Below are 26,506 nucleotides of genomic sequence, written 5' to 3'. Positions count from 1 at the left end.
CAAACCTCCTGTAACATAAGGGTTACCGAGATAACGTTGCAAAGACAGATGGAGACGATGAAAAGCTGTATTTCATAAGCGTGGGTAGGCTCAGACAAACGTGTTTACGGGCGTCTTCCCGCTAGCGGATGTGAGAAACAGCACAAATGACTGGCTTTCTCACGTCATATGATATATTGTGCAGTAAGTCGATCGCTAGTGCGAGAAATATGAGACCAATTAACTTAAAATATTGTCTTTACACAGCTAAGTAAATAAAGATTACGATTTTCATCCGAAATAAGGCTGGAGAGTTATGAAGTTGAAGTGTTCTCTAGTTGCAACAGCATTTTATTCACACACATCTATTATAATCTGCTAAAGCATATCGTTTGTATATTTGAATGATGTAGGAAGACGGAGGCAGCAGTGAAAATCTACGGTGCTTACGATTCAGTTTCAAACGCTTTTTTTTTAAAAAAAATTATTCATTTCGTTGGTAGACCCTATAGCCGCCTCACCCATTTTGAGAATTCAGCTACTTTCATGCTTCCACATCATACTTTAATGACAGCGTAATGGTTACGATGCAGGACTCGCATTCGGCAGAACGGCGTTTATTCGCGAAATAGTCTGAGGCTGAGATATGGTAATACATTTTTTATTTAAAAAATATACGTTAAGTATTGGACAAATAGTTTTGAGGGAAACATACGGTCTGTGTGCTCTCCTTAGGTTAGTTAGGTTTAAGTAGTTCTAAGTTCTAGGGGACTGATGACCATAGATGTTAAGTCCCATAGTGCTCAGAGCCATTTGAACCATTTTTGAACATACGGTCTGTTTTCGTTCCTAGATAACAGATTAAACATAGCCAGCGAATAGTTTTATGTGTAACATACGGTTCGTTTTCGCATCTAGATAGCAGATTAAACACGAACGCCTCGCAGGGTACTCGCGAGGTCTCAGGCGCCTTGCTACGGTTCGCGCGGCTTCCCCCGTCGGAGGTTCGAGTCCTTCCTCGGGCATGGGTGTGTGAGTTGTCCTTAGCGAAAGTTAGTTTAAGTTAGATTAAGTAGTGTGTAAGCGTAGGGACCGATGACCGCAGCAGTTTGATCCCATTGGGAGATACCACCAAATTAAAAAAAAAAAAATATTAAACATAAACAGCGTATAAATAACAACTAAATGAATGTTAATTTACAGAAAAAAATGGAACATTTTAAATTTAACGCTTTTGTGGCTGACAGCCCAGACGTGTCCCATTAAAGGAATACACAGTTTTGATCATTGGGATGTCCAGGAGAAAGCCCTGTGCTACTGCCAATAGTGAGAAGATTTCGGAACTTGGAGAGAGATACTAATGACCATGGGCTGAAAATATAGAAGGTTGGGAGTGATCAAGTGAGGCGGTGTATATTTACAGCTGGAACAGTGCATCCGTTGTACGAAAATCGCTCCAAATCACCATATTGTCCGTTCCAAGAAGGTCTGAAGTGAGTAATTCTGTTCCTTTACACATAATAGACATTGATTTGGGCATTACTGAACTCTTAGTAATTATCTTGGTTTGTATATGATTTGTAGTTAGCTAGTTATGACTCAGAAAACTGCATAGAATGGAAAAAAAGAAGTGAAACATCAAAGCCACTTCCAACTTTAACGTTGAAAATCTGTGTGTAGTACGTCACATTTTTCAGAGTCATGAATGGAAATGAAGGCCCTGTTTGATATATTTTTTTCGTTTCGTGTAAAATGAGTTTTGTAGATGGTCTATGTAGCCCGTACATACTATAAAAATGAATGAACGTATACATGTATGTATGTATGTATGTATGCATGCTCCACATTCCCTCTTACACCAGTGGACAGACTTCAACCAAACTTGGTACACATATCACACACGGTCTGAAAAGTATCGCTGTGTGGGTAAGAAACACCTACCTATGAAAGGGATAGGGTGGTTGTGAAAAAGCAGCGTGGCCCACTACGCGCGAGTCCATTCGAGAATGAGATCACTTAATGACTTTCACACAATGTCAAATCTTTACGAAACTTTTTCTCGCTAATAACAACCTCAAAATGATGAAAGAAAAAAGCTTACCACTAACTACTTTTTCGCTATTCATGCAGTAAAAATGTCGCATGAAGCACGACGTTTCAATTTATTGCTTCTTTACTACTTACTGTATTCGAGACACATTTTTCAGTCAGGATTCAAATATACTAGTGAACATACTAGCAAACTCACATCATTGTACGACGCACAGTTCAGGAGGTCTTGAGCTCTGAGATACGTGAAAAACTGCGCATCATGCATGACGTTTAAATTTATTACTTCTTTGCTACGAACTCTATTCGCAACACATTTCGGAGACAGTATGCACTTACGTCGCTGAATGTACCTACAAAAATATATCATTGTACGATACATAGTTCAGGAGCCACGACGTCATAAACACTGAGTACAATGCCGGGTACTCATCTAGTTTATTAAATAATTAAATTTTCTGTCATAATAAAAAAACATAGAAATGAAACAATTGGAGTACTACACTAAAAATCCAAACAACAGAAGACTGATCAAGTCTAAAGAGGACTAACTGTAAGTTTCATCACTTTTGTAATTGCTACCCTAATTGTCAGCAACAATACTGGAGAAAATGTCGCGTCTCGTTTATTAAAATGTGTCTTAACTGCAGAATTAAGCAAAAACTACTTGTAAGCAGTGAGAAACAGCGCAGTGCCACAGTCCAGCCACACGATCGATTTTCTTTTTTTTTTTTGTGAGCAAGGCACTGTAAGAACAATTTGTTGTTTGCCCGTTACTTTCAAAATTATTATGTCCCATGATAATGTTCGTACGAGGAGCGTGGCCGAAAGTTATAAAATTTACGCAGAATGGACTATAGCGATAGTACCTAGAGAAACTGTGGACATTTAAGAAGTGCCATTTACCCAAGGCGATGTTTGTTAGATGCTGGTATACAAGGTCTAGATGGGCACAAATCAGGCGAACTCGGTGCACGCAAGGAAAGCAGTGTTTTGCAGCTAAGGAAAAAAGTACCTTACAGAGCGAATTTACGTACGAAAAGAGCCACTGGTAATTGAATTCATACGATGACTACTCTCTGCTGTATATTTTTAATATTTCTCTGAGACCCGTGATAATTTGTTGATAAGAATGACCGCACTGAAGGCTTTTGTTTCTGTGTGTATAGGCAATGGATGAAAGGAATATACTATACTCTTTACGTGTAACAAAGTTTTCGCTTGTTCTCACTTACATATCTGTTACGAATGTTCTTGGCTGTGATATTATACTTTAAGTACAGCGTGTGTGGACTGATTCCATCGCCTGGAACTCACAATTTTGTCGTTTGACACTGTTGTAATTACTAAGCATTCATTAGTACATACATGCTGTGTTTAATGCCTTATACGAACCATGAGTGGATTTGTGAACCGTAGGTGCAACAATACTTCGTTCATATGACTGAATAATTTCAGGTTTATTTCTCTACTGACCATAAAATACAGGCTTTCACAGAGGGTGTTGGCATTAATGATGTTTCCTCTTGGACGGACATTAGGCCATAATTCTAAGGCATGTTTCTATGCCTAACGTTTTGCCCGCTCGGCTATCCGTGCGGTTCAACGCACAGCTGCCGAGCGGGAAGGCGTGCCGGTCCCCTGCACGAATCCACCCATCGGATTAGAGGTCCGGTGTGCCGGCCAGCTTGTGGATGGTTTTTAAGGCGGTTTTCCTTCTGCCTCGGCGAATGCGGGTTGGTTCTCCTTATTCTGCCTCAGTTACACTATGTCGGCGATTGCTCCACGTACGCGTACACCATCAATACTCTACCACGCAAATATTGGGGTTACACTCGTTTGGAATAAGACGTTCCCGGGGGGGGAGGGGGGGGGCTGTCCACTGGGTGCTGAACCGCACTATAACCCTAGATTCCGTGTGGGGCGGCAGTGGGGTGAGTGGACTGCGGTAGCCTGTTGAAGTACCACTGAGGGCTACGGCGGGGACGAAGCCCCTCCGTCGTTTCTAGATCCTCAGTTCAATACATACATACATGCCTAACGTTTCCTCTTATAATCCTGGTGACATCATCAAAGGCTATAAAGACGCAGTTGGTATTTCTCACATTGACAAGAAGTCTCTCATCAAATCAGAAGTACTGTAAGCAAGACAATAAAAGAAGGAGCTTCAGAGCATAAAGTCTATAGAAAGCCCACTCAAACTTCACAAAAATTCGGGTCATCATCACTAGCAGGAAAAAAGGTGTGGTGGACTGAGCTGAAGCAACCCTTGACCATGGAGTAAGAACTCGATCATTAAGAATTACTTTCAGGTGAAACGGCTACTCTGATAGAGAGGACACTACATCCTGCGTTCTAAAAGATTTGGAGCTCCCAGCGGAAAGAACCGGCTAAAGACGAAGGTTTTCCTCCCATTCACAAGAACAGACACAGATCGTATCAACAGATAGCCAAGACGCACTGTATTGATACATTGTTAAGCTTGACGAGAAAGATCATTAAATATTCATATTTAAACATCACAAAGGACCTATGCCACCACTCGTCATTACATCTTATTGAAAATTCCTCGCACACGCGGTTCAGTTGCAAATGAAGTATTTAAAATAAGCGTTAAAACTTGGCTTGAAGAACACAAAGGTTGGGCAACACGAATAAATCGGCAGCAGCAAATAATACACTGGGACCAGCGAACCAACAAATCTGTTTCTCCAGTACTGTAGTTCTGTCAGGGCCCAATCAATACTACACGGTGATGCTAAAGTCATGGAATGCAGATTGCACGCATGCAGATGGCGTTGGTATCGCCTACACAAGGTGTGAGAGGGGGAGTGTACTGGCGGAGCTCGTTATTTATACTCAAGTGATTCATATAATTGCACGACGGGAATTAACAGACTTTGAATGCGGAATGGAAGTTGGAGCTAGACGCTTGGGACTTTCCATTGCGGAAGTCGTTAGAGAAGTCAATATTCCCGGGGTCCGCAGTGTCAGGAATGTGACGGGAATACCAAGTTTCAGCCATCAGATCGCATCACGGAAAACGAAGTAGCCGACGGCCTTCACTTAACGACCGGGAGCAGAGGCATTTGCATAGACTTATCAGTGCTAACAGACAAGCAGCATTGCGTGAGATAACCGTTGAAATCAATATGGGACATACGACGAACGTATCCGTTAGGACAGTTCGGCGAAATGTCACTGACCGTAACTGAAAATTCGGGGCAAAAGGTGATCTGCTGTCACTTTGTGCTCCAGTCACTCACTGGCTGTCAAAAAGATTGCAGAACGGAGCAATGCACAGACACGAAAAGATCGCCCGCTAGGGAACCAGAGTTCACGTATTGCATCGTAACAAACGATAAGACATAGTGTTTTCACTACGAGCCGAATCTCGGGATAGAAAGGTCCAGAATCTTTGAGACCGAAAAAAAAAATGCGAATGCAAAAAAGCTGTGTCAATACAATGCTCACTGTTTTCATGGGTTCAAAAGAAATCATCCGCAAATAATTCGCTCGAGAACGTCACACGGTGGATGCAGGTTGCTACGGTAATTGGGTGTTTTAAATTGTGCTTGGGCAAGGATTGTTCGGGTTAGACCTGAATACCGGGATCAAGGGATTATGACGTTCGTTGCACGAGAATGCACCCGCGTACGGAAGCAAGATCGTACTCGATTTTTTCCTCCAAAAATTTGTCATGGCCCTCGAACACTCTTCTTATTCGGCTGGTTTGTCTCCGTGCGACTTCTCATTACTTCAGAAACTGAAAATGGCAGTGAAAGGGAAGGATTTCGACACAATTTCAGAGATATCCGTAGGGCTAGGACCATGGTACTGTAGGCAATTTCGAAGGTTGAGTATCAGAATTTTTTCGAACAGTTTTTCGAACGCGTCTGTTTACTGATTCACAAGGAGCTTATTTTGAATAAAATGTCATGTAAACTAAAAATAAATAATGTACTATATTTCACGTCAACCACCTTTCCTTGTCGAAGACTTTGAGTTTGGAGCTTTACCTGAGTGTGGAGTAGGGCATCCTACTACTGCACTGTCCTGCCACGTTACAGAGACCACCTGCTCAAATGTTCAAATGTGTGTGAATTCCTAAGGGACCAAACTGCTGAGGTCATCGGTCCCGAGACTTACACACTACTTAAACTAACGTAACGCTAAAGCCAACACTCACACCGATGCCCGAGGGAGGACTCAAACCTCCGGCGTGAGGAGCCACAGGATTAGTGACATGGTGCCTCTAACTGCGCAGCCACTTCGCGCGACGTGACCACCTGTCAATAGCCTCAACAACCATCTTTTACAGCACGAGGCGTGCAGAAAGAGAGTCGAGATGTTCTGGCAAGTTCTCGATGGTAAGTGTTCATCGGAGGTGAGGGTATCATCTGGAGTGCCCCGGGGAAGTGTGGTAGGTCCGCTGTTGTTTTCTATTTACGTAAGTGATCTTTTGGACAGGGTGGATAGCAATGTGCGGCTGTTTGCTGATGATGCTGTGGTGTACGGGAAGGTGTCGTCGTTGAGTGACTGTAGGAGGTTGCAAGATGACTTGGACAGGATTTGTGATTGGTGTAAAGAATGGCAGCTAACTCTAAATACAGATAAATGTAAATCAATGCAGATGAATAGGAAAAAGAATCCCGTAACGTTTGAACACTCCATTAGTAGTGTAGCGCTTGACACAGTCACGTCGATTAAATATTTGGGCGTAACATTGCAGAGCGATATGAAGTGGGACAAGCATGTAATGGCAGTTGTGGGGAACGCTGATAGTCGTCTTCGGTTCATTGGTAGAATTTTGGGAAGATTTGGTTCATCTGTAAAGGAGACCTCTTATAAAACACGAATACGACCTATTCTTGAGTACTGCTCGAGCGTTTGGGATCCCTATCAGGTCGGATTGAGGGAAGACATAGAAGAAATTCAGGGGCGAGCTGCTAGATCTGTTACTGTTAGGTTTGATCATCACGCGAGTGTTACGGAGATGCTTCAGGAACTCAGGTGTGAGTCTCTAGAGGAAAGGAGGCGTTCTTTTCGTGAATCGCTACTGAGGAAATTTAGAGACCCACAATTTGAGGCTGACTCCAGTACAATTTTACTGCCGCCAACTTACATTTCGCGGAAATACCACAAAGATAAGAGATATTAGGGCTCGTACAGAGGCATATAGGCAGTCATTTTTCCGTCGTTGTGTTTGGGAGTGGAACAGGGAGAGAAGATGCTAGTTTTGGTACGAGGTACCCTCCGCCACGCATGGTGGATTGCGGAGTATTGATGTAGATGTAGATGTAGATCGATTCTGGCAGGTACCGAGGGGGGTGTGGAGCCACGCTGACTTCACTGCCGTGGCCAACTACGCTAGATTTCTAGGTTCAGGATCCATGGCGCAAACAGGCCGAACGAGGTGGTCCCTCAGATTCTAGATTGGTCCAAAATCCGAGGATTTTGGAGGCCAGAGGAGTACAGTAAACTCAAGCTGGTAGTCTTCGAACCTCGCCCGTACACTACGAGCTGTGTAACACGTTGTGTTGTCCTGCAGGTAGATGCCATCATGCTGAGGAAAAACAAACTGCATGTAGTGGTGGACATGGTCCCAAAGGAGAGATGCAAACTTGAGTTGATCCATCTTGCCTTCCACAAAAGGTCACCAGGAAATGTTACGAAATCATTCTCCAGACCATAATGCTCCATTCTACTTCCAAGGTGTTTCCTTTCTGACGTTTCACGACGTACACATCCACGGCCACTGTCGGTTGGAGCATAAAACGAGATTAATTTGAAAAGGGCACCTGTCGCCACTCAGTGGACGTCCAGTTGCTTTACCGGCATGAGAATTTCAGCCTCAGTTGCCAATGAACAGCAGTTAGCATGGGTGCACGAATCAGGCACCTGCTGCAGAAGCCCATACGAAGCAGCGTTAGCTGAGTGGTCGTTGAGGAGACACTGTTGGTAGACTCTTGGTTCATCTGTGCGATCAATTCCTCAACGCCGGCCGGAGTGGCCGAGCGGTTGTAGACGCTTCAGTCTGGAACCGCGAGACCGCTACCGTCGCAGGTTCGAATCCTGCCTGGGGCATGGATGTGTGTGATGTCCTTAGGTTAGTTAGGTTTAAGTTCCGGGTGATCAAAAAGTCAGTATACATTTGAAAATTTAATAAACCACGGAATAATGTAGATAGAGAGGTAAAATTTGACACACATGCTTGGAATGAAATGGGGTATTATTAAAAAAAAAAAAAAAAAAAAAAACAAAGTTCACAAAATGTCCGACAGATGGCGCTGACAGCAAATCGTCAGTGAGTGCGCATGACAATCGTGTATAAAAGGAGCTGTAATGAGAGAGAGAATCAGATGCGCCAGCAGTCGCAGCATGTTGACGTTACCTGAAAAGGCGCTTTTAGTGAAGCTGTATTATCAGAATGGGGAATGTGCTAGTTCAGCGTTACGATCCTATCTCCATAGGATGGGGATTCCGTTATCATATGCAGCTGTGGAGAGAATGATTTCGAAGTTCGAAGCCACGGGTTGTTTAGACGATAGACCCCGTAGTGTCGACCGAGCACAAGGCGTAATGCTACTAGACAGCTCAGGAAGAAATGGAGACTGAAGCCGGTTCGTCTATGCACGGGGAAGTCGGCGTTCGTGCAGTCGCACTTCGCACCGACATTCCATACACTACTGTTTGGTTGGCACTTAGGCGTACCCTCCGATGCTATCCGTACAAAATCCATTGGCATCATGAACTGTTACCTGGCGATTTAGTGAAGCGGAGGGCGTTTTCGGTGTGGGCGTTTCAAAAGATGGCGGAAGATGGCGATTGGTTGAGTAACGTGTTGTGGACCGACGAAGCTCATTTTACGCTCCGAGGGTCTGTCCACGCCCACAACTGCAGAATTTGGGCTACCGTAAATCCTAGAACTGTCGTGGAAACGCCACTGCACGACGAGAAAGTCGCGGTATGGGTGCGATTTACCACATCTACCGTTATCGGGCCTTTTTTCTTCGAGGAAATGAGTGATTCTGGTTTTGTAACTGCTACTGTGACGGGTGAGAGGTACGCCGATATGTTACAGAATCCCCACCTGCTGGAACGTATTATGTCTATGCAGGATGGCGCTCCATCCCATATTCCTAGACGCGTGAAAGATCTCTTGCGTGCGTCGTTTGGTGCTGATCGTGTGCTCAGCCGCCACTTTCGACATGCTTGCCCCCCCCCCCCCCCCCCCCCCCAGATCTCCAGACCTCAGTCCATGCGATTATTGGCTTTGGGGTTACCTGAAGTCGCAAGTGTATCGTGAACGACCGACATCTCTAGGGATGCTGAAAGACAACATCCGACGTCAATGCCTCACCGTAACTTCGGACATGCTATACAGTGCTGTTCACATTATTCCTCGACTACAGCTATTGTTGAGGAATGATGGTGGACATATTGAGCATTTGCTGTAAAGAACGTCATCTTTGCTTTGTCTTTATTTGTTATGCTAATTATTGCTATTCTAATCAGATGAAGCACCATCTGTCGGACATTTTTTGAACTTTTGTATGTTTTCGTTCTAATACAACCCATGTCATTCCAAGCATGTGGGTCAATTTGTACCTCTCTATCTACATTATTCCGTGATTTATTCAGTTTTCAAATTTATACTGAAAGAACCAGAGGTTGTACAGAGTTTCAAGGAGAGCATAAGGGAACAATTGGCAGCAATGGGGGAAAGAAACACGGTTGAAGAAGAATGGGTAGCTCTGAGGGATGAAGTAGTGAAGGCAGCAGAGGATAAAGTAGGTAAAAAGACGAGGGTTGCTAGAAATCCTTGGGTAACAGAAGAAATATTGAATTTAATTGATGAAAGGAGAAAATATAAAAATGCAGTAAATGAAGCAGGCAAAAAGGTATACAAACATCTCAAAAATGAGATCGACAGGAAGTGCAAAATGGCTAAGCAGGGATGGCTAGAGGACAAATGTAAGGATGTAGAAGCTTATCTCACTAGGGGTAAGATAGATACTGCCTACAGGAAAATTAAAGAGACCTTTGGAGAGAAGAGAACCACGTGTATGAATATCAAGAGCTCAGATGGAAACCCAGTTCTAAGCAAAGAAGGGAAGGCAGAAAGGTGGAAGGAGTATATAGAAGGTTTATACAAGGGCAATGTACTTGAGGACAATATTATGGAAATGGAAGAGGACGTAGAAAAAGACGAAATGGGAGGTAAGATACTGCGTGAAGAGTTTGACAGGGCACTGAAAGACCTGAGTCGAAACAAGGCCCCCGGAGCAGACAACATTCCATTAGAACTACTGACGGCCCTGGGAGAGCCAGTCATGACAAAACTCTACCACCTGGTGAGCAAGATGTATGAGACAGGTGAAATACCCTCAGACTTCAAGAAGAATATAATAATTCCAATCCCAAACAAAGCAGGTGCTGACAGATGTGAAAATTACCGAACTATCAGTTTAATAAGTCACAGCTGCAAAATACTAACGCGAATTCTTTACAGACGAATGGAAAAACTGGTAGATGCGGACTCGGGGAGGATCAGTTTGGATTCCGTAGAAATGTTGGAACACGTGAGGCAATACTGACCTTACGACTTATCTTAGAAGAAAGATTAAGAAAAGGCAAACCTACGTTTCTAGCATTTGTAGACTTAGAGAAAGCTTTTGACAATGTTGACTGGAATACTCTCTTTCAAATTCTGAAGGTGGCAGGGGTAAAATACAGGGAGCGAAAGGTTATTTACAATTTGTACAGAAACCAGATGGCAGTCATACGAGTCGAGGGGCATGAAAGGGAAGCAGTGGTTGGGAAAGGAGTGAGACAGGGTTGTAGCCTCTCCCCGATGTTATTCAATCTGTATATTGAGCAAGCAGTAAAGGAAACAAAAGAAAAATTTGGAGTAGGTATTAAAATTCATGGAGAAGAAATAAAAACTTTGAGGTTCGCCGATGACATTGTAATTCTGTCAGAGACGGCAAAGGACTTGGAAGAGCAGTTGAACGGAATGGACAGTGTCTTGAAAAGAGGATATAAGATGAACATCAACAGAAGTAAAACGAGGATAATGGAATGTAGTCAAATTAAATCGGGTGACGCTGGGGGAATTAGATTAGGAAATGAGACACTTAAGGTAGTAAAGGAGTTTTGCTATTTAGGAAGTAAAATAACTGATGATGGTCGAAGTAGAGAGGATATAAAATGTAGACTGGCAATGGCAAGGAAAGCGTTTCTGAAGAAGAGAAATTTGTTAACATCGAATATAGATTTATGTATCAGGAAGTCGTTTCTGAAAGTATTTGTTTGGAGTGTAGCCATGTATGGAAGTGAAACATGGACGATAACTAGTTTGGACAAGAAGAGAATAGAAGCTTTCGAAATGTGGTGCTACAGAAGAATGCTGAAGATTAGATGGGTAGATCACGTAACTAATGAGGAGGTATTGAATAGGATTGGGGAGAAGAGAAGTTTGTGGCACAACTTGACTAGAAGAAGGGATCGGTTGGTAGGACATGTTTTGAGGCATCAAGGGATCACAAATTTAGCATTGGAGGGCAGCGTGGAGGGTAAAAATCGTAGAGGGAGACCAAGAGATGAATACACTAAGCAGATTCAGAAGGATGTAGGTTGCAGTAGGTACTGGGAGATGAAGCAGCTTGCACAGGATAGAGTAGCATGGAGAGCTGCATCAAACCAGTCTCAGGACTGAAGACAACAACAACAACAACAACTGACTTTTTGATCACCCCGTAGTTCTAAGTTCTAGGGGACTGATGACCTCAGATGTTAAGTCCCATAGTGCTCAGAGCCAGTTTTGAAGTTCCTCAACAGTTGCTCGGGTATTCGCCTGAACACATCTCTGCAACCGTCGTTGACCCATGTCATCTGTGGCCCGTGGTGCACTAAAGTTGCCTAGGCTCCAGTTTTGGATAAGCCCATTTTTACACACGGTGGCTGACGAACATTTTACAGACTTAGCTGTTTAGGAAATGCTTCCACAGTTGGTCCGAAAGCCAATGACCATGTCCTTTTGGACTCAGAGAAATAGCTTCGTTTGCCCTTCAGCACAGCCACAGCATTGTTTTCCGCGTCCCCCATCACCCCCTCACCAGCGACATGCTTTATGTACCCTCCAGCACTTGTGCTGGCACCCGCCGTTTGTGACTGGCTATCGCACGTTGATATCGAACACAGATGGTGGTCACATTCATGTGACTGGGTCGTGTGTACAAAACTGTGATCGTGAGAGAAAGGGAAAGGGAGAGGGAAGAGAGAGACGTTACTCACTGTCCTCTGGAGGTGTGCAGCAGCAGAGTGACGAGCGTCGAGGCGCCCGGGCAGGTGCAGTTGTTGGCGAGCAGCGCGTACTTGAACTCGTCCTCACACACCACGTGCTCGGCGAACTTGACGTGCAGCTTGTTCTCCGGCCGGAAGATCTGCACGTACTGCGGCACGCTCGGCGCGAAGTCCTTGACGGCCCATGAGCGCAGGATCGTGTGCTCGTCCTGTTGACACCCAGAAAGCCCCTCATTTGTCTGCCCTAGTAGGATGGATCGAGGGGCGATTCCTGCGGAGACACTGACAAGGGCTTCCAGATTACAAGAGGAGCACTAGAATGAGATTTTCACTCTGCAGCGGAGTGTGCGCTGATATGAAACTTCCTGGCAGATTAAAATTGTGTGCCCGACCGAGACTCGAACTCGGGACCATTGCCTTTCGCGGGCAAGTGCTCTGCCATCTGAGCTACCGGAGCACGACTCACGCCCGGTCTCACAGCTTTACTTCCGCCAGTACTTCTGCAGGAGAGCTTCTGTAAAGTTTGGAAGGTAGGAGACGAGATACTGGCAGAAGTAAAGCTGTGAGTAGCGGGCGTGAGTCGTGCTTCGGTAGCTTCGAGGGTTCGGACTGCGAGTCACTATTGTGACGTCACGCATTGTAGCGCTTCACTGTACTGCACAACAGAATAATTTATTTCACATAAAATTTTGTTTTCCAGTCTCTTTGCTGAAGTTAATTAAAAATACAGTTTTACAGTTTTGGCGACACATTTTTACACCACTTGCATTGACTAAACATGGAAAAGTTACGCTATAAAAATTACAATACTACGTGAAACTTCATGAGAAATTAAGTTTCTGTAGCGGGCAGACTCGAACCTGAGATCTAGGCGCTCCTGCAACGCAAGTATAGTGTCTTATTTCTCATTTGCCGTGAGTGTATATAATCGAAAACTGAGTAAGATAAAACTAAGACACTCGTTGCAAGTGAAACAAGAATACCACACAAACAGATTTCTGCAGTGAGTTGCTAGAAAATGGAGAATTCACCTATTGTGAGAACATTTGCAAACGGAAAAGTCATTTGTAAAATACAACAACCAAAATTAGTTCTGAACAAGAAAACTGTCTGCTTTAAAAAAATTAAAACTGAAATAAGAATGAATCTGATAAGGGCGTTTGTATGGGGCGTGGTTGTTCGCGGGAAGTGAAACGTGGACAATAGCAGCAGCAGCAGCAGCAGCAGCAATAGGAGAGAAAAGGATTCTAGCAGTTGAATTATGTTGTTAAGGGAGAAAGCTACAAACATCGTGCAGTTGGAAGCGATAGCTTATCTATGGAACGTATTAATTAGGAGGGGAGATACACTGACAGGTTGTACATTAAGGCAGTTTCGGAAGGGACAGTGGAGGGAAAGAAAGGGAGTGCGCAACCTAGGTTAAAATACACTGTTTTTATGTTAATTTGAGATAACTACATACCTCGAAAACGCCGCATCATTCGAAAAAAAAATAGATGAGAAGTTAATATTAGTAGAGGGGACATCTTTTTGTGCTACAGCAGACCATTCGTGGTACATGACGCTGTAATCAAAAAGTATCCAGCACGCCTGTTTTTGCAATTAAGAATCGACGCATTTTATTCTACATTTCATGTACGGTGTAAATTTAAACCCTTGTGTCCTAACAGTTGATATTTACGTTAGAAATTTAGTTTAGTGTTGGAAATTTGATTGTACAGTGCGATACGGTTAGTCGTTTCAGTGTCTGGTTAGAAACTATGTTCAGCTCGATCCAGGAACAACGGCGCTTGATATCGATGAATCTCACTGCCTCCTACCATTGGGGTGCTTGATTTCGGTTAATATTCATGGAATGTGAGGCTGTCACTATCACTTCACGGACACTTTACCTTATTACAATGGTTGTGTCTTATATTTCGGCGGTAGCCGTGTAGAGGCCAATGCGAGAGCTACCTACGGTGGTTGGATGTAAACACGCACCGAAGAAATCAGTGACCTTGATAAAGGGCTTCGAGGGCGGCCACCGAAACCAAGAATTCCGATGGTCTGGGGTCTCACCACGATCAACCCCATAGGGAACATAAAACTGCGTAACTATACAAATAGCTTATTTGTCTGAAATGTTAACGTCTGGTCATATTATTCGTACTGTAAGATCATACTGGCAACACTCAAGTAACCTGTGAACGTCAGTATCAACCACTAGAACACGGAGGTTTACATTTACATCGTAAACGAAATGTGGAATCAAAGACGTCGGTCCTTAATTGCAAAAACATGGCCACTTGATATTTGTTGATTTCAAAGCCATCTACCACGAATGGGAAATAATTTAAGTAAACCGTAGGTTTTTTTTTTTGGCCTAGAAGCCGAATATGCAATTAATTGGGGAGTTCCCATTTGAAAATACAAAGCTGACCCCGCCCACGCTAGAGGTGTGTTTAGTAGGAGGTGGCCAGGTGTAATACAGACATAGGTCTCTTTTACTAATATTAATTTTTCACATAAAACATTTTTCGTACGATGCTTCATTTTCGAGCCTTTTAGTCGTCCCAAGTTAGTACAAGCACCCTGTGTACTGATCAGCTAATAAAATAAAAATTAAGTAGAGTTGCACCGAACTGAGGAGACTAGCGGAAGACCAAGCACATTAGAAAGTGGCAACTGTAAACCAACTTACAGGTTGCCCAGAGAAAAAGGAGACATGAATAATTATTTGTTTCCTTCCGAAATAGTCCATGGAACAGTGATGTCTTCATCACAGGATTCAAATGTCATGTGTGAGGATCACACGCTGATCAAACACTTATCAAAGCCAAAAACAATGAAAGATCGAAGGAAGCTGCTAGCAAAACTACTCCATTGTGGCTTTGCCAAGAGACGTAGGTAGTGTGTATCCACTGTAAAACGACGTCCAGCCATCATTCAACATGTGACTGAGTTCGAGGACGCCACATTACTGTCTCTGAGGCGCACAAGCTGGTGAACAAAAGAAAAAGGAAACAAAGCAAACCTATAAAAAAGACGACCATTGTAGTGCCACCGAAAACTTTAAGGCTCCTGCTGCAGCAGGACTACATTTTTACAAGTTATTTACGGCACTTTAAAAACATACCGCGTTCTTTTACTTCTGCATGTGTACGCTGGTTTATGAAGCCCGGGTCGATTGCCTTTTCCGGCCTCATATAGCCGACACGGCGCGAGTTTTGACTTACCGCGAGGCAAACGAGCCGTGCTTTTTTCTCGATACCAGAAGATCTAGCGTGGCCCCGGAAGAGGGCGGTCGATATATTGGCTAAAGGCGGCAGCAGCTTTATTGCCGCGGGAAAAAGAAAGGCAATTGGCCTGCCGGTTACGAGGGAAGACGGCCTGAAAAAATTGAGATCGCAGGGTGGCGGGATCGCCGACAGAATCGCCTCCGAGACAACCTTCCGCGCTGCATTTACAAGAGCTGAATGCTAAAGGATACTGGAAAATATTGCTCAGTCATTAAGAAATTATTCGTATTGCGCTTACGCTGTCCCAGTTGAGGTAATAATGGCTTGTGTTATAAACTTCCATGCTACACTGATGTTACTTCTAGTTTATTTACTTATGTATTCTATCCCACTGTACCCTGTTACCGGTAATACAAACGCAGTTTCTATTGATTCTTTCACAAATTATACAATGTACATTAATATTTAATTTTATTCTACGCAAGGTGTCGATCTTATACTGTAGGCGTTGCTTACAAAGGCGTTTTTCGAAACTCCAACCCTAAGGGGATGAAATAGGTAATGAAGTTTTTTTTTGTTGGAAAAACATATTGTTATTAAGACATTTCTGAAGCTAGACTTACGAAAAAAAGTGGAATTTGGTTTCGCGTTCAGAAATAAAGAAACGTGTTTCAGCATTTTTGGAAATTTACCCTGTGCGAGTGAAATAGTGGACGAAATCTTTTTTTTTGAAAAAATGTCATTATTAAAGAATTACTAAAGTATTTTTAAAGCTACATCTGTGAACACTGGTATTTGACTTCTCGATTACAAATTTAAAGAAATACTTTTTTCAGGATTTTTGAAAATTGAACCCCTAAGGGCGATGAAATACGGGGCGAGATTTTTTATGATAATATTTTATTATGAAAGCATTTTTAAAGTTATATCTATGAAAATTGAAATTAGCCTTCTCAGTTCGAAATAAATGTTTCACTGTTTTTGGAAATTCAACCCCTATGGGGGCGAAACGAGAGGTGAAACTTTTTGTGGGACTATTTCACTGTGCAAACATTTTTGAAGCTAAATCTATGAAAACTTGAATTTGGCGCCTCTGTTAGAAATAAAACACAAACATATCACTGTTTTTGGAAATTTCACTCCAAAGAGGGTAAATAGGGGATGAAAAGCTTTCTGAAAAATGTCACTATTAAGGGAATTTTGAAGTTAGATCAAAGAAAACTATTATTTGGTTTCACAGTCAGAAAATAAAAAATACATATTCCAGCTCTTTGGAAATCCCACATCTAAGGGGGTAAAATAGTGGGTGAAAGTTTGTTTGAAAATAAATTATTAATAAAGAACTACTGAAGGATTTTTAAAGCTACATATGTGACAAATGGTTTTTGATTTTTCGGCCAGAAATTAAAAAAAAATGTTTCAGTGTTTCTGGAAACTTGGCCTCTCAGGTAGCGCAATAGGGGATGAAAATTTTTAAGAAAAAATTTCGTTACGTTAAAAAAAATTTTAAAGCTGCATTTGTGAAAATTGGTATTTCTGTTCTCGGTTAGATGTAAAGAAATATTTGTTAGGAGATTGAAAGTTCCAATGGAAATATCTCCATAAGAGCGCATAAGGCATTCTTAACAAACATTTTGGATTCCGGCTACCAGAATCACTTTTTGTCAGAAGCACATTTGGAAAAGACCATGCTTACATGGCCTTAATTAGCGTGGATAGGTTAGAAGGTGTTGCAGTTTGTGAACAACATAAAAATTTCATTAAATGTAAACAAAAAAGTCTCTGCAGGCCATACAGTCAACACGAGCAAAGCAGCGGGCGATAAGCTAGTAATAATTAACAATTTCTACTATGAATAAAAACCACACCTGCTACCAAATCTGTCTCTACTAGTATTATAACAACTCCAAATTTTTCTCTGTCACATTCTATAATGTTGTAAACCACTCCCCGGTCCATAGGCACGCCCTGCTGGTCTCTTGGGCGCTGTGGAGGGCGTTGTGGTTCAATACGCCTCTTCCAATGTTTGTTGGCTTCCTGGTTGCAGGGAGGAATTCCCCTGTCGCCAGGGAGCATCGTTGTAGCCAACGACACTCGCAGCCACACTCTAGCCCATGTCACCCCGGTTCTGGTTACTTGGGTGGCGAGACACGACCCACGGTTGCGTTTCTCTCCGACGTTGTTAAAGTGGCCGCGCATACGTGTTGGCAGTTCTCCTGCCGCAACTTTTGACTTCAGCTGCCTTCGCTGCGTTGCTTCTCAATCTTCTGCCGTAACCGCTCGCAGTGCAGTAGACAGGGGTTGCTTGATAAGCTAACGCGCTACCCATGTCTTTCGTGAAATAGCGTTAGCAATGTTGTCCAGGATCTGCCATTCTGTTTCGCAATGCAGCACCTCTTTGACATCGAGTCTTCCGTTCTGATTCACTTACTGCCTATCAGTATCAGCAACATGGGCATACAGTGGATATCCCCAGATAGTATGTTCTGTACCCTCTTTACCACAGGCACGCTCGGACGCCTGTCTACCAATTCGATACCAATAGGTAGAGTAGGGCCATGACCAGAAGTGTGTCAGGCCCTTGAGGGATTCAGATGCTTTGTTCCCAGTCAATGTTTTCTATTTGGTAGGAAACTACAACTGCGCCTCGCTCTTTGGGCACCACCCTACCGTTTCAGCCGTAGGTGGAGGATCTGGCTTTGAATTTTCTGCTTGCTTCTGTCCCTTATTCTTATGAGCGAAAGTCCGTGGGCCCAAGTACTGGCACAATATCCCACGATCGCAGTCAAGATAGTGTTATGACATGTTCTTATTGTTTGCATTGGCTGCTTATAATCGTAACTGGCAGGACTAATCATTTTGTTTATCGTTTTTCTGGCTCTCTTGCTCATTTCTTCAATATGTGAACCATAATTTTGTCAATCATCTAAAAAGATGCCGAAGTATCTGGTGACGGACTTTATGGACCTGTTATTTAATTTCGTGTAGCTACTGATGTGTTGTAAGGGTCCATTCCCTTGCGCGAGCATAATAAGTAAAAGTTGTCGCGTCAGAATATGTTTTTATTTGTAGTTTCATCCACCGCAGCCACTGATTTTTGTGTCTGATGTTACCCCTAGTTCTCCGGTTGTGTCCCACAGCGATTGTGAAGTAGTACTAGTGGTTGTGGAGATATTTGTGTAGCCATCACATAGCGATTGTCACCAGAACATGTTCTGTCTCCTTCGCACCACTGAAAAAAAATTCGAGATTATCCTCTAATGTTCTTGTGTCTTTAGAATATTCACAAATGTTAACAAATGTTTTTGGATGTTCTAGTATATCCATGAAAGTTCTAGACTTCAGTTTGGAAATGGTTCAAATATTGAATTTGTTGTGTAATGTAGTAAAAAAAGAATAACAACTCAGGGGAAATGTGCATCTGTTTGTAGAGAAAAACTAATTAAATAAAAAGTGATAGTGCGAGCTAACAATTTTAGCAATATAAATGATGTAGTTCAATAATTATATCAGTGAATATAGAACGTGGAATCAGCGGAAGAAGAAATTGTTTGAATCCACTGACACATTGGTAACCAAGACGAAAAAGTAAGCTTCCCATCAGAACTCGTAAATTAAGTCAATTTTGCAAGTATATTTCTACAATAAAGCTTCTAAACTCCTCATAACTGCGGAAATATTAATCGTAAAACAAAAGGCAAGTCAGTATTTAAACCATGAATTTCATGAATTTCTACTAACTTATCATTCAGCTTTACAACGCTCTAATTTCCGATAAGATTGTCGTAGAGTCTATCAGAAAGGCACAACGTCCAACAATCCAAAGTTGCACAGTAAGTTTAAAAGAGTCTTGTTCCCTTCAAGAACAGCTATTCATGGTGTGCTCGCGTGTTGGACAATCATAAAAGTTATTCATTTTTGCACTCGAAAGCAAACCACAAAATGTAGTTTATAACAATACCAAAATGAAAAATGCTCCTGCCATAGTAAAAAAAAAATGTTAATAAGTCCTGGGCACGGTTAGGGAATTACAAGAAAGGAACAAGGTTTTCCAACTTACCTGGCAGCTTCAAAAACATTTAAATCAAATAATCTCCACGAATTCGCGCTTTTTTACTGTCAATATTAGTGCCCATGTCATTTAATATAATATATCGTGTCAAGTAAAGTAATATGCTACATGTCGTATAACATGACACATGGCATCATGTAGTCCCTGTCATGTCGTACCTTCTATTGTAGACACATTTCGCTCTCTAGAAGCATATAAATTTGTGTATATTTGTCTTACACTCCTCATCATACATGAAACAGGGATTGGATTTGGAGGAGAAATGGTCCACTCGGGGGAAAAAAAATCAACAATCCCTCCACACAGAAATAAAAAAATTGTATTAGGGTGCCGTCCAGGAACAAATCCACTCTCAGAAATTTTATTACCACAGAAAATTTTTCCAGCTATTCCATGTATGCTCTTCGCCACATGATATTATTATTATTATTATTTTTTACTATGGCTGCCGAATCTTGTGGGTTTTGGGCAAATAATCAGGCAATTTAGCCAACAAATTGTATGATACAGGTGTGCCAACACCTTGCAACTAAGAGATCTTACTGCGCTGGGGAAGTGGGGTTAACTCGTAAAAAAGAGTGAATATGTCCTGATGTTTTGGTTAAAGTGTCTTGGTAGGTTCCAAATAAGTCGAAAACCTAGTTCCCTTATTTTACATCCCTAACTCTGTCCAGGACATATTTGCCTTTTTTGTGCTATGATAACACCATTTTTCATTCTGGTTCCCAACGTTTACTCTACCACAATTCTAACGTTAGATCACAATAGCTTGGCAACCGGTCTAGATTTTTTGACTCGGGTGACAACTGATCCGGTATAGGTTTTTTTATTCTCTTCCGATACATGTTGCGTAAGCTGAGCATCGTTAGTCTGGCTCTTCTACGGTTACCTGCCTGGCATAGTTGACCCTGTGCAGAACGACCTACTGTCTTCAGAGCACACAAGTCTCGCCACCAGGTGAAGGTCAAATGCCAACGGGAGGTGTTCTGTTTTCACAGTTTATTATTTTATTACTTTACTTTGTTGTCTATTTTTTGAATTTTTAAAATCTCGTAAGATTTTTTTTATTACAGTTTAATCATCTTGTGTTATAGTGCACACATTTTATTCGTATACTTTTGAGACAGTGTACAAAAATATATAAAAAATAGCCGTAAATACTTAATACAGCGCAGAAAAAACAACAAACATAAATACGATTCCGAAAGACATATTAAACACTGTGCGAAGTTTATGAAACTAATGTATGTAATCAGTTGATATTAGGTAAATAAACTTACGAAACGACCATATTACACAGATAACCTTTTATATTACTTAAAAGCTCACTACATCGCAAGCTGAAAGATTCACACAACAAATAACAAACTATTGAAAAAACACACGTCTTATCTCAATATTCTTCTCATTGTTTACTTAAAGAATGCAATTATAAAAACTGAAAATTAAGAAATCGCTGCTAGAAAAGCTCACGTGATTACTGTGGCGTGAAATGTTGTAACAGGCAATCCGAATTAAGTGTGAGTAAGCTTGGCTGAAATATGCAGGAGAACTGCGAAACTATAAAAGCAAGACAAAATACTATCAATCCTGTACGAAAACTGACGACCTTAAGCTTGTTCTGTCCGAAAATAAATTTTCTAGAAGATAGAATAATTTCTGAAGAAAACGCAGTAAAACCTTTTATACTGGTTACAAATAAGAAGACAAATTTTCTGAACATTTTTGATACAAGTTTTTGAGTTAGTTTAATGCTCTGCGAGGTTATCTATAAAGCTTTTAATATTCGATCAAAGAGTGTATCATTTATTACGGGGTTGGGCATAATTCTGGTTTGATACGTACATTGTCTTGCACGTCCAAAGATTTTCGATGATTTTAAGCCACTTTTGAATAAAACCGTTAAGGTAAAAACAACGAAACGATAATCAACTGTAATAAAGAGTTTTTTTAAAATTATATCCAAATGCAGCACTGTAAATGCAATAAATGTCTACAAAACAAAGTCCGTGTACAGGCATGCTATTTTCGCACGTAATGGTCGAACTATGAAAGAATTTTTGCAAACGCTTTTTATAATTACTGTAAGAATTTTCTTTTTATTAGCATCTTCATCACTTCAAACGGTCACAGCACGTGCAGTTCGCGTGAAACTGGCTCTTACGTGCATTTTATACACAGCTTCAGACGGCTATGTCGTGGCAACTGATAAAGCTTTCACGAAACAACAGAACGAATATTTCTCTACCTAGTTAAAGAATTTGAATCGATTGGCACGAGTTTGAAACATAGAAGTGGCGCACGTAGGAATCTCAGAAAAGGTGTTTTTGCTCCTAAAATCCGAATGAAACTAAATGTCTGAAAGCGAGTTTTCAATTTTATATTAAGAATGAGGTTTTTATTTATTTGATTCACTTTCAACAGTTACCACGCATTCAGTTCAAGAAAGAAAGGATCATGAGTGCTACGTTTAGTTTGAATTTAAACCATCGTATCTCGACAACAGGTGAAGATTATTGTATAGAAAAATTTAGTATTGACTTTGTCCATTTATCTACTTTCGCGCAAAGTTTCAACCGATTCGTAGAAGATTAAGCAAAGACGTCGCGCGCTTCAAAGGCCTTCCAGGAAAACGTGTTTTTTTGCACATAAAGTCCAAACAAAGCAAGATTTTTTTCGAACGGTTAAAATTTTTCTTAGTCCAGGTTCTGATTCACCGATGGACCACATGTGAACCGTCAGTCTCGCGCCAGTCGGATTTATTTAAGGGTGGCTGTTCTTTCACGTAAAGTGTACTAAATTACCTGATATAGTCTGTGAGAGAAGTAGCTGTACTGCGAGTGGAAGAATAATTACCGTTTGATTGGCTGTGCAACTTTTGGTGCTTTATTTGCAAAAAAAGAAAGACAGGGAGAAATGTGTTTTAACACAACAATTTTGAAATAAAACGGTAGATGATATAAATTTGAAAAACATTCTATCTGAGTATGTGCTGAGAGCAGCCCTTACTTTATTTATGTTTGGCTCTTGTATGATCGTCTGCTGAACGGTAGAGGTGATACAATGTGATTATTATTAATAATAATTAATAATGTGTGCCAGTTTGCTGAAAGTTCGGCTGGGACTTACAAACGATGAGTCACGATGAAACACTGTTTCTGTTGCACAGGCTGATGCGTGTTGGACGTACGTATGTGTGGAGATCAGGGCTTTAATTAGCAGACTACTATTACATCGAAGCTGATGACACTAATGGTACATTTATGTGCGCACTAATCTTGTCGTGAGACCACACTTTCGGATAGTGATATTTATAAATTTCGAACGAAAAATTTTCGTTAACACACAAAATGGAGACAGACTACGTTGTTTGCAAATAAGCAAAAAAAAAAATTGAAAATTGTAAGCGCTGTCGTGGCCACTTTTTGACAAAGCGCCTGTTGGCTTCTGTCTCGGGTTCTTCGGTCGACGTTTATCTGATAATTTTACTTACGTTTCGCGAGCACTTGTGGCTGGCATTGTCAAAGCTTCACTCTTCATTGGTGTTGGCGGACTGGACCAGTCCACGACCACCAATGGAGGGTGGAGATTTGACAATGCCACCACTCGCACCAGACAAAAGTCGTCCGAAAAACCCGAGGCAGAAGCCAGCAGGCATCTTGTCAACAAATTAATTGCATAACTTTATGTTATTAGGCTGACAATTGAAACTTTTTGATTAACTTTTTCTTTTTTTTAAATCTGTCCTCTCCAACGCACCGAGCAATATGGTGCAGTGGTAGGACATGGGACTCGCATTTTACAGCACGATGGTTCAAATTCCTGTCCAGTTTTTCCATAGCTTCCCCAAGTCGCTCAAGTGAAATGAACGGATAGTTGCTTTGAAAAGGACACGGGATATTTTTTTCCCCGTTCTACCGTAACTTGATCTTGTGCTCCATTTCTAATGATCTAATGGGATGTTACAATTTAAGCTTCGTTATTCCCACCGCCGCAATGCTGGTCCACCGGCCTGACTTCCGTACCGGCAGACTCGGAGTGTGGGGGAAGGAGGGGGACAGTGTGCGTGTAACCAGTAACGAAGGTGACAGGCAGTACGTACCGCGGCGGTCTTGTCGGCGTAGTTCCTGGCGGCGAGCACGAAGCACGCCTCGGCCTCGTTCATGCGCGCCCTGGCCAGGTCGCTGTCCTTGAGGCACGACCCCTGGATGTAGATGACGCGCTGCGCCCAGATGGGCACCTGCAGGATCATGCGCATCGTCGTGTCCAGTTCCATCGGCGACAGCAGCACCACGTAGTAGTCCTGCACACCGTGAAAAGGGCGCATTACTAAAATGGGTTGCTCCATGTGACATCAGAAGAGAGATCGCCGCTAACATCGAGACGCATAAATCAAATACAGTGACCTCACATCCACTCTTTGGACATCAACCTGCCAAGCCAAGACCGAAGTCCAGGAAGAGTTTCCTAACAACTTCACAGCCCTTAGAAGGATCAGCTGCGGCTACCCGACTCACCAAGTGGAAAGAAAGATGCCAACACCTGTCAAACTGGATGACACCACAAGAATCCCTGCCACCTGGACACATGGAAAAATGGGTCATCTGGAAGCCCTTGAACCGACTATGGACCGATGCCGCAAGATCGAGGGACAATCTCCTTAATTGGAACATCCAACTGCCAAATGCCAACACAACACTGTGGGAAAGCGGTGAACTGCAGACAAATCGGCAACTCTTCAAATGTAACTTATGCCCAACCAGCTGTAGCATGAAGGACTTAACGTCTGCAGCACCCAATGCTATCAAAGTTGTCCAATTCTGGGTGAATATTGTATAGTTTTCTTTGTATGTATTGTATATGTGTTCACTTTAGTGTACCTCAGACACGAATAAAAAAGAAGACTAAAATGGGTGGCTAATTAGACAATACGTAACCACTACCGAGATACGTTTATCCGAAGTAGTTTCCCAAATATGTGATTGGTTGGAGGACTATACACTGAGGTGACGAAGTCATGGAATACCTCTTAGTACCATGCCGGACCTTTTGCCCGGTGTAGTGCAACAACTCGAAGTGGTGGAAGTCCCATGTAGAAATATTGAGCCATACTGCTTCTACGCCGGCCGGCGTGGCCGAGCGTTTCTAGGCGCTACAGTCTGGAACCGCGTGACCGCTACGGTCGCAGGTTCGAATTTTGCCTTGGCGCATGGATGTGTGTGATGTCCTTAGGTTAATTAGGTTTAAGTAGTTCTAACTTCTAGGGGACTGATGACCTCAGATGTTAAGTCCTATAGTGCTCAGAACCATTTGAACCATTTTTTGCTGCTTCTACTGTCGTTCATAATTGCGAAAGTATTGCTGGTGCAGGATTTTGGGCACGAACAGACCTCTCCATTATGTCCTGTAAATGTTCTATGGGATTCATGTCGGGCGATCTGGGTACCCAAATCATTCACTGGAATTTCCAGAATGTTCTTCAAACCATCACCAGTAGCTGAGGCAAGGTGAAATGGCGCACTGCCAACCAAAAAATTCCATCGTTCTTTGATCTCCAAGTAGTTGAACATAACCATTTCCAGTCGGTGATCGGTTCAGGTGGAGCAAACGACCCAGTCTCTTCCATGTAAACGCAGCCTATTGTGGTGCCACCACCATTTTTCACAAAGTCTTGCTGACAACTTGCATCCATGGTTTGGTGGAGACTGTGCCAGATTCTAACCCTACCGTCATCTCTTACCAACTGAAATACGGATTCATCTGACCAGGCTACGGTTTTCCAGTCCTCCATGGTCCGACCGATATTGTCACGAGCCCAGGAGAGGCGCTGCAGGCGATGTCGTGCTATTAGCAAAGGTACTCGCATCAGTAGTCTTTGCCATAGCCCATGAACGCCGTACTTCGCCACCCTGCCCTAACGGGTACGTTCTCGTACGTCCCACATTGATTTCTATGAATATTTCACGCAGTGTTCCTTTTTTGCTAGCACTGACAACTCTGCGCAAACGCCGCTGCTCTCGGTCGTTATGTGTAGGTATTCGGACACGGTGTTGTCCTCGGTGAAAGTTAATGCCTGAAATTTAATATTCTCAGCACACTCTTGGCTCTGTGGATCCCTAAATATTAAATTCCCTAACGATTTTCGAAATGTAATGCTCCATGCATCTAGCGCCAGCTACCATTCCACGTTCAAAGTCTGTTAATTCCCGTCGTGCGGCCATGATCAAGTCGGAAACCTATTCGCATTAATCATCTAAGTACAAATGACAGCTTCACCAATGCACTGCCTTTTTATACCTTACTAACGCGATATTACCTTCACCTGTATAAGTGCATATGGCTATCCTATGCCTTTTGTCACCTTGGTGTATATTACTAAACGGCTAACCTGGGACAGGTCCAAGTTGCTGTTTGCCTACCTAATTTGCTTCCAGGGACAAAAAAATTGTTTTTAATATTTCATAAAGTGACTGACCGAATTTCAAAATTTAAACTGCTGACATAATGCACTCATTACGAGCTGTAAACCTATATTTACAGGTTTAAAACAGTAAGTCAAATGTTATAGAAAGAAACTTTGTGCATCTCTTGGAACAGCATAACTCACAGTGCGCAAATTACCCAAATTAATTTAGTAGATAGGAATGAGAGTATTTAGCGACATGAAGCAAACTTTAGACAGACGCTGGACAACAAAATTAAAGGGTCCCGTTTTTCAAACCCTTCATTTTCTCCTATTGCGACCTAGGTTTGGCATTAAGCTCAAAGGTGCCTTCAACCTTCCTCAGTAATAGTGTAAAAGCGCGTTCTCTGCGACGTCAGTCCCTGGCTCGGCAAGGTGGCAACATATATTTTAAAAAATCCAGAGCCGAAAAGG

At 42.3% G+C, this 26,506-nt stretch overlaps 1 protein-coding gene across 1 annotated transcript in view; it reads right to left on the bottom strand.

Annotated features, from left to right (window-relative positions):
• The window catches only part of LOC126340649 (potassium channel subfamily T member 2), a 1,715,804-nt gene that overhangs the window by 229,626 nt on the left and 1,459,672 nt on the right, over window positions 1-26,506 (bottom strand). The window contains exons 12-13 of the mRNA XM_050001706.1: window positions 23,732-23,932; window positions 12,328-12,545 (exon numbers count right to left, since the gene is read on the bottom strand). Of these exons, the coding sequence (XP_049857663.1) occupies window positions 12,328-12,545; window positions 23,732-23,932 (419 nt within the window). The remainder of the gene's footprint in view (window positions 1-12,327; window positions 12,546-23,731; window positions 23,933-26,506) is intronic.

The sequence above is a fragment of the Schistocerca gregaria genome, chromosome 1, assembly GCF_023897955.1.
Source record: "Schistocerca gregaria isolate iqSchGreg1 chromosome 1, iqSchGreg1.2, whole genome shotgun sequence".
NCBI classification, from domain to species: Eukaryota; Metazoa; Arthropoda; class Insecta; order Orthoptera; family Acrididae; genus Schistocerca; species Schistocerca gregaria.
Note: the sequence above shows the minus strand (reverse complement) of the source record. Positions and strands in the feature narration are given on the sequence as shown.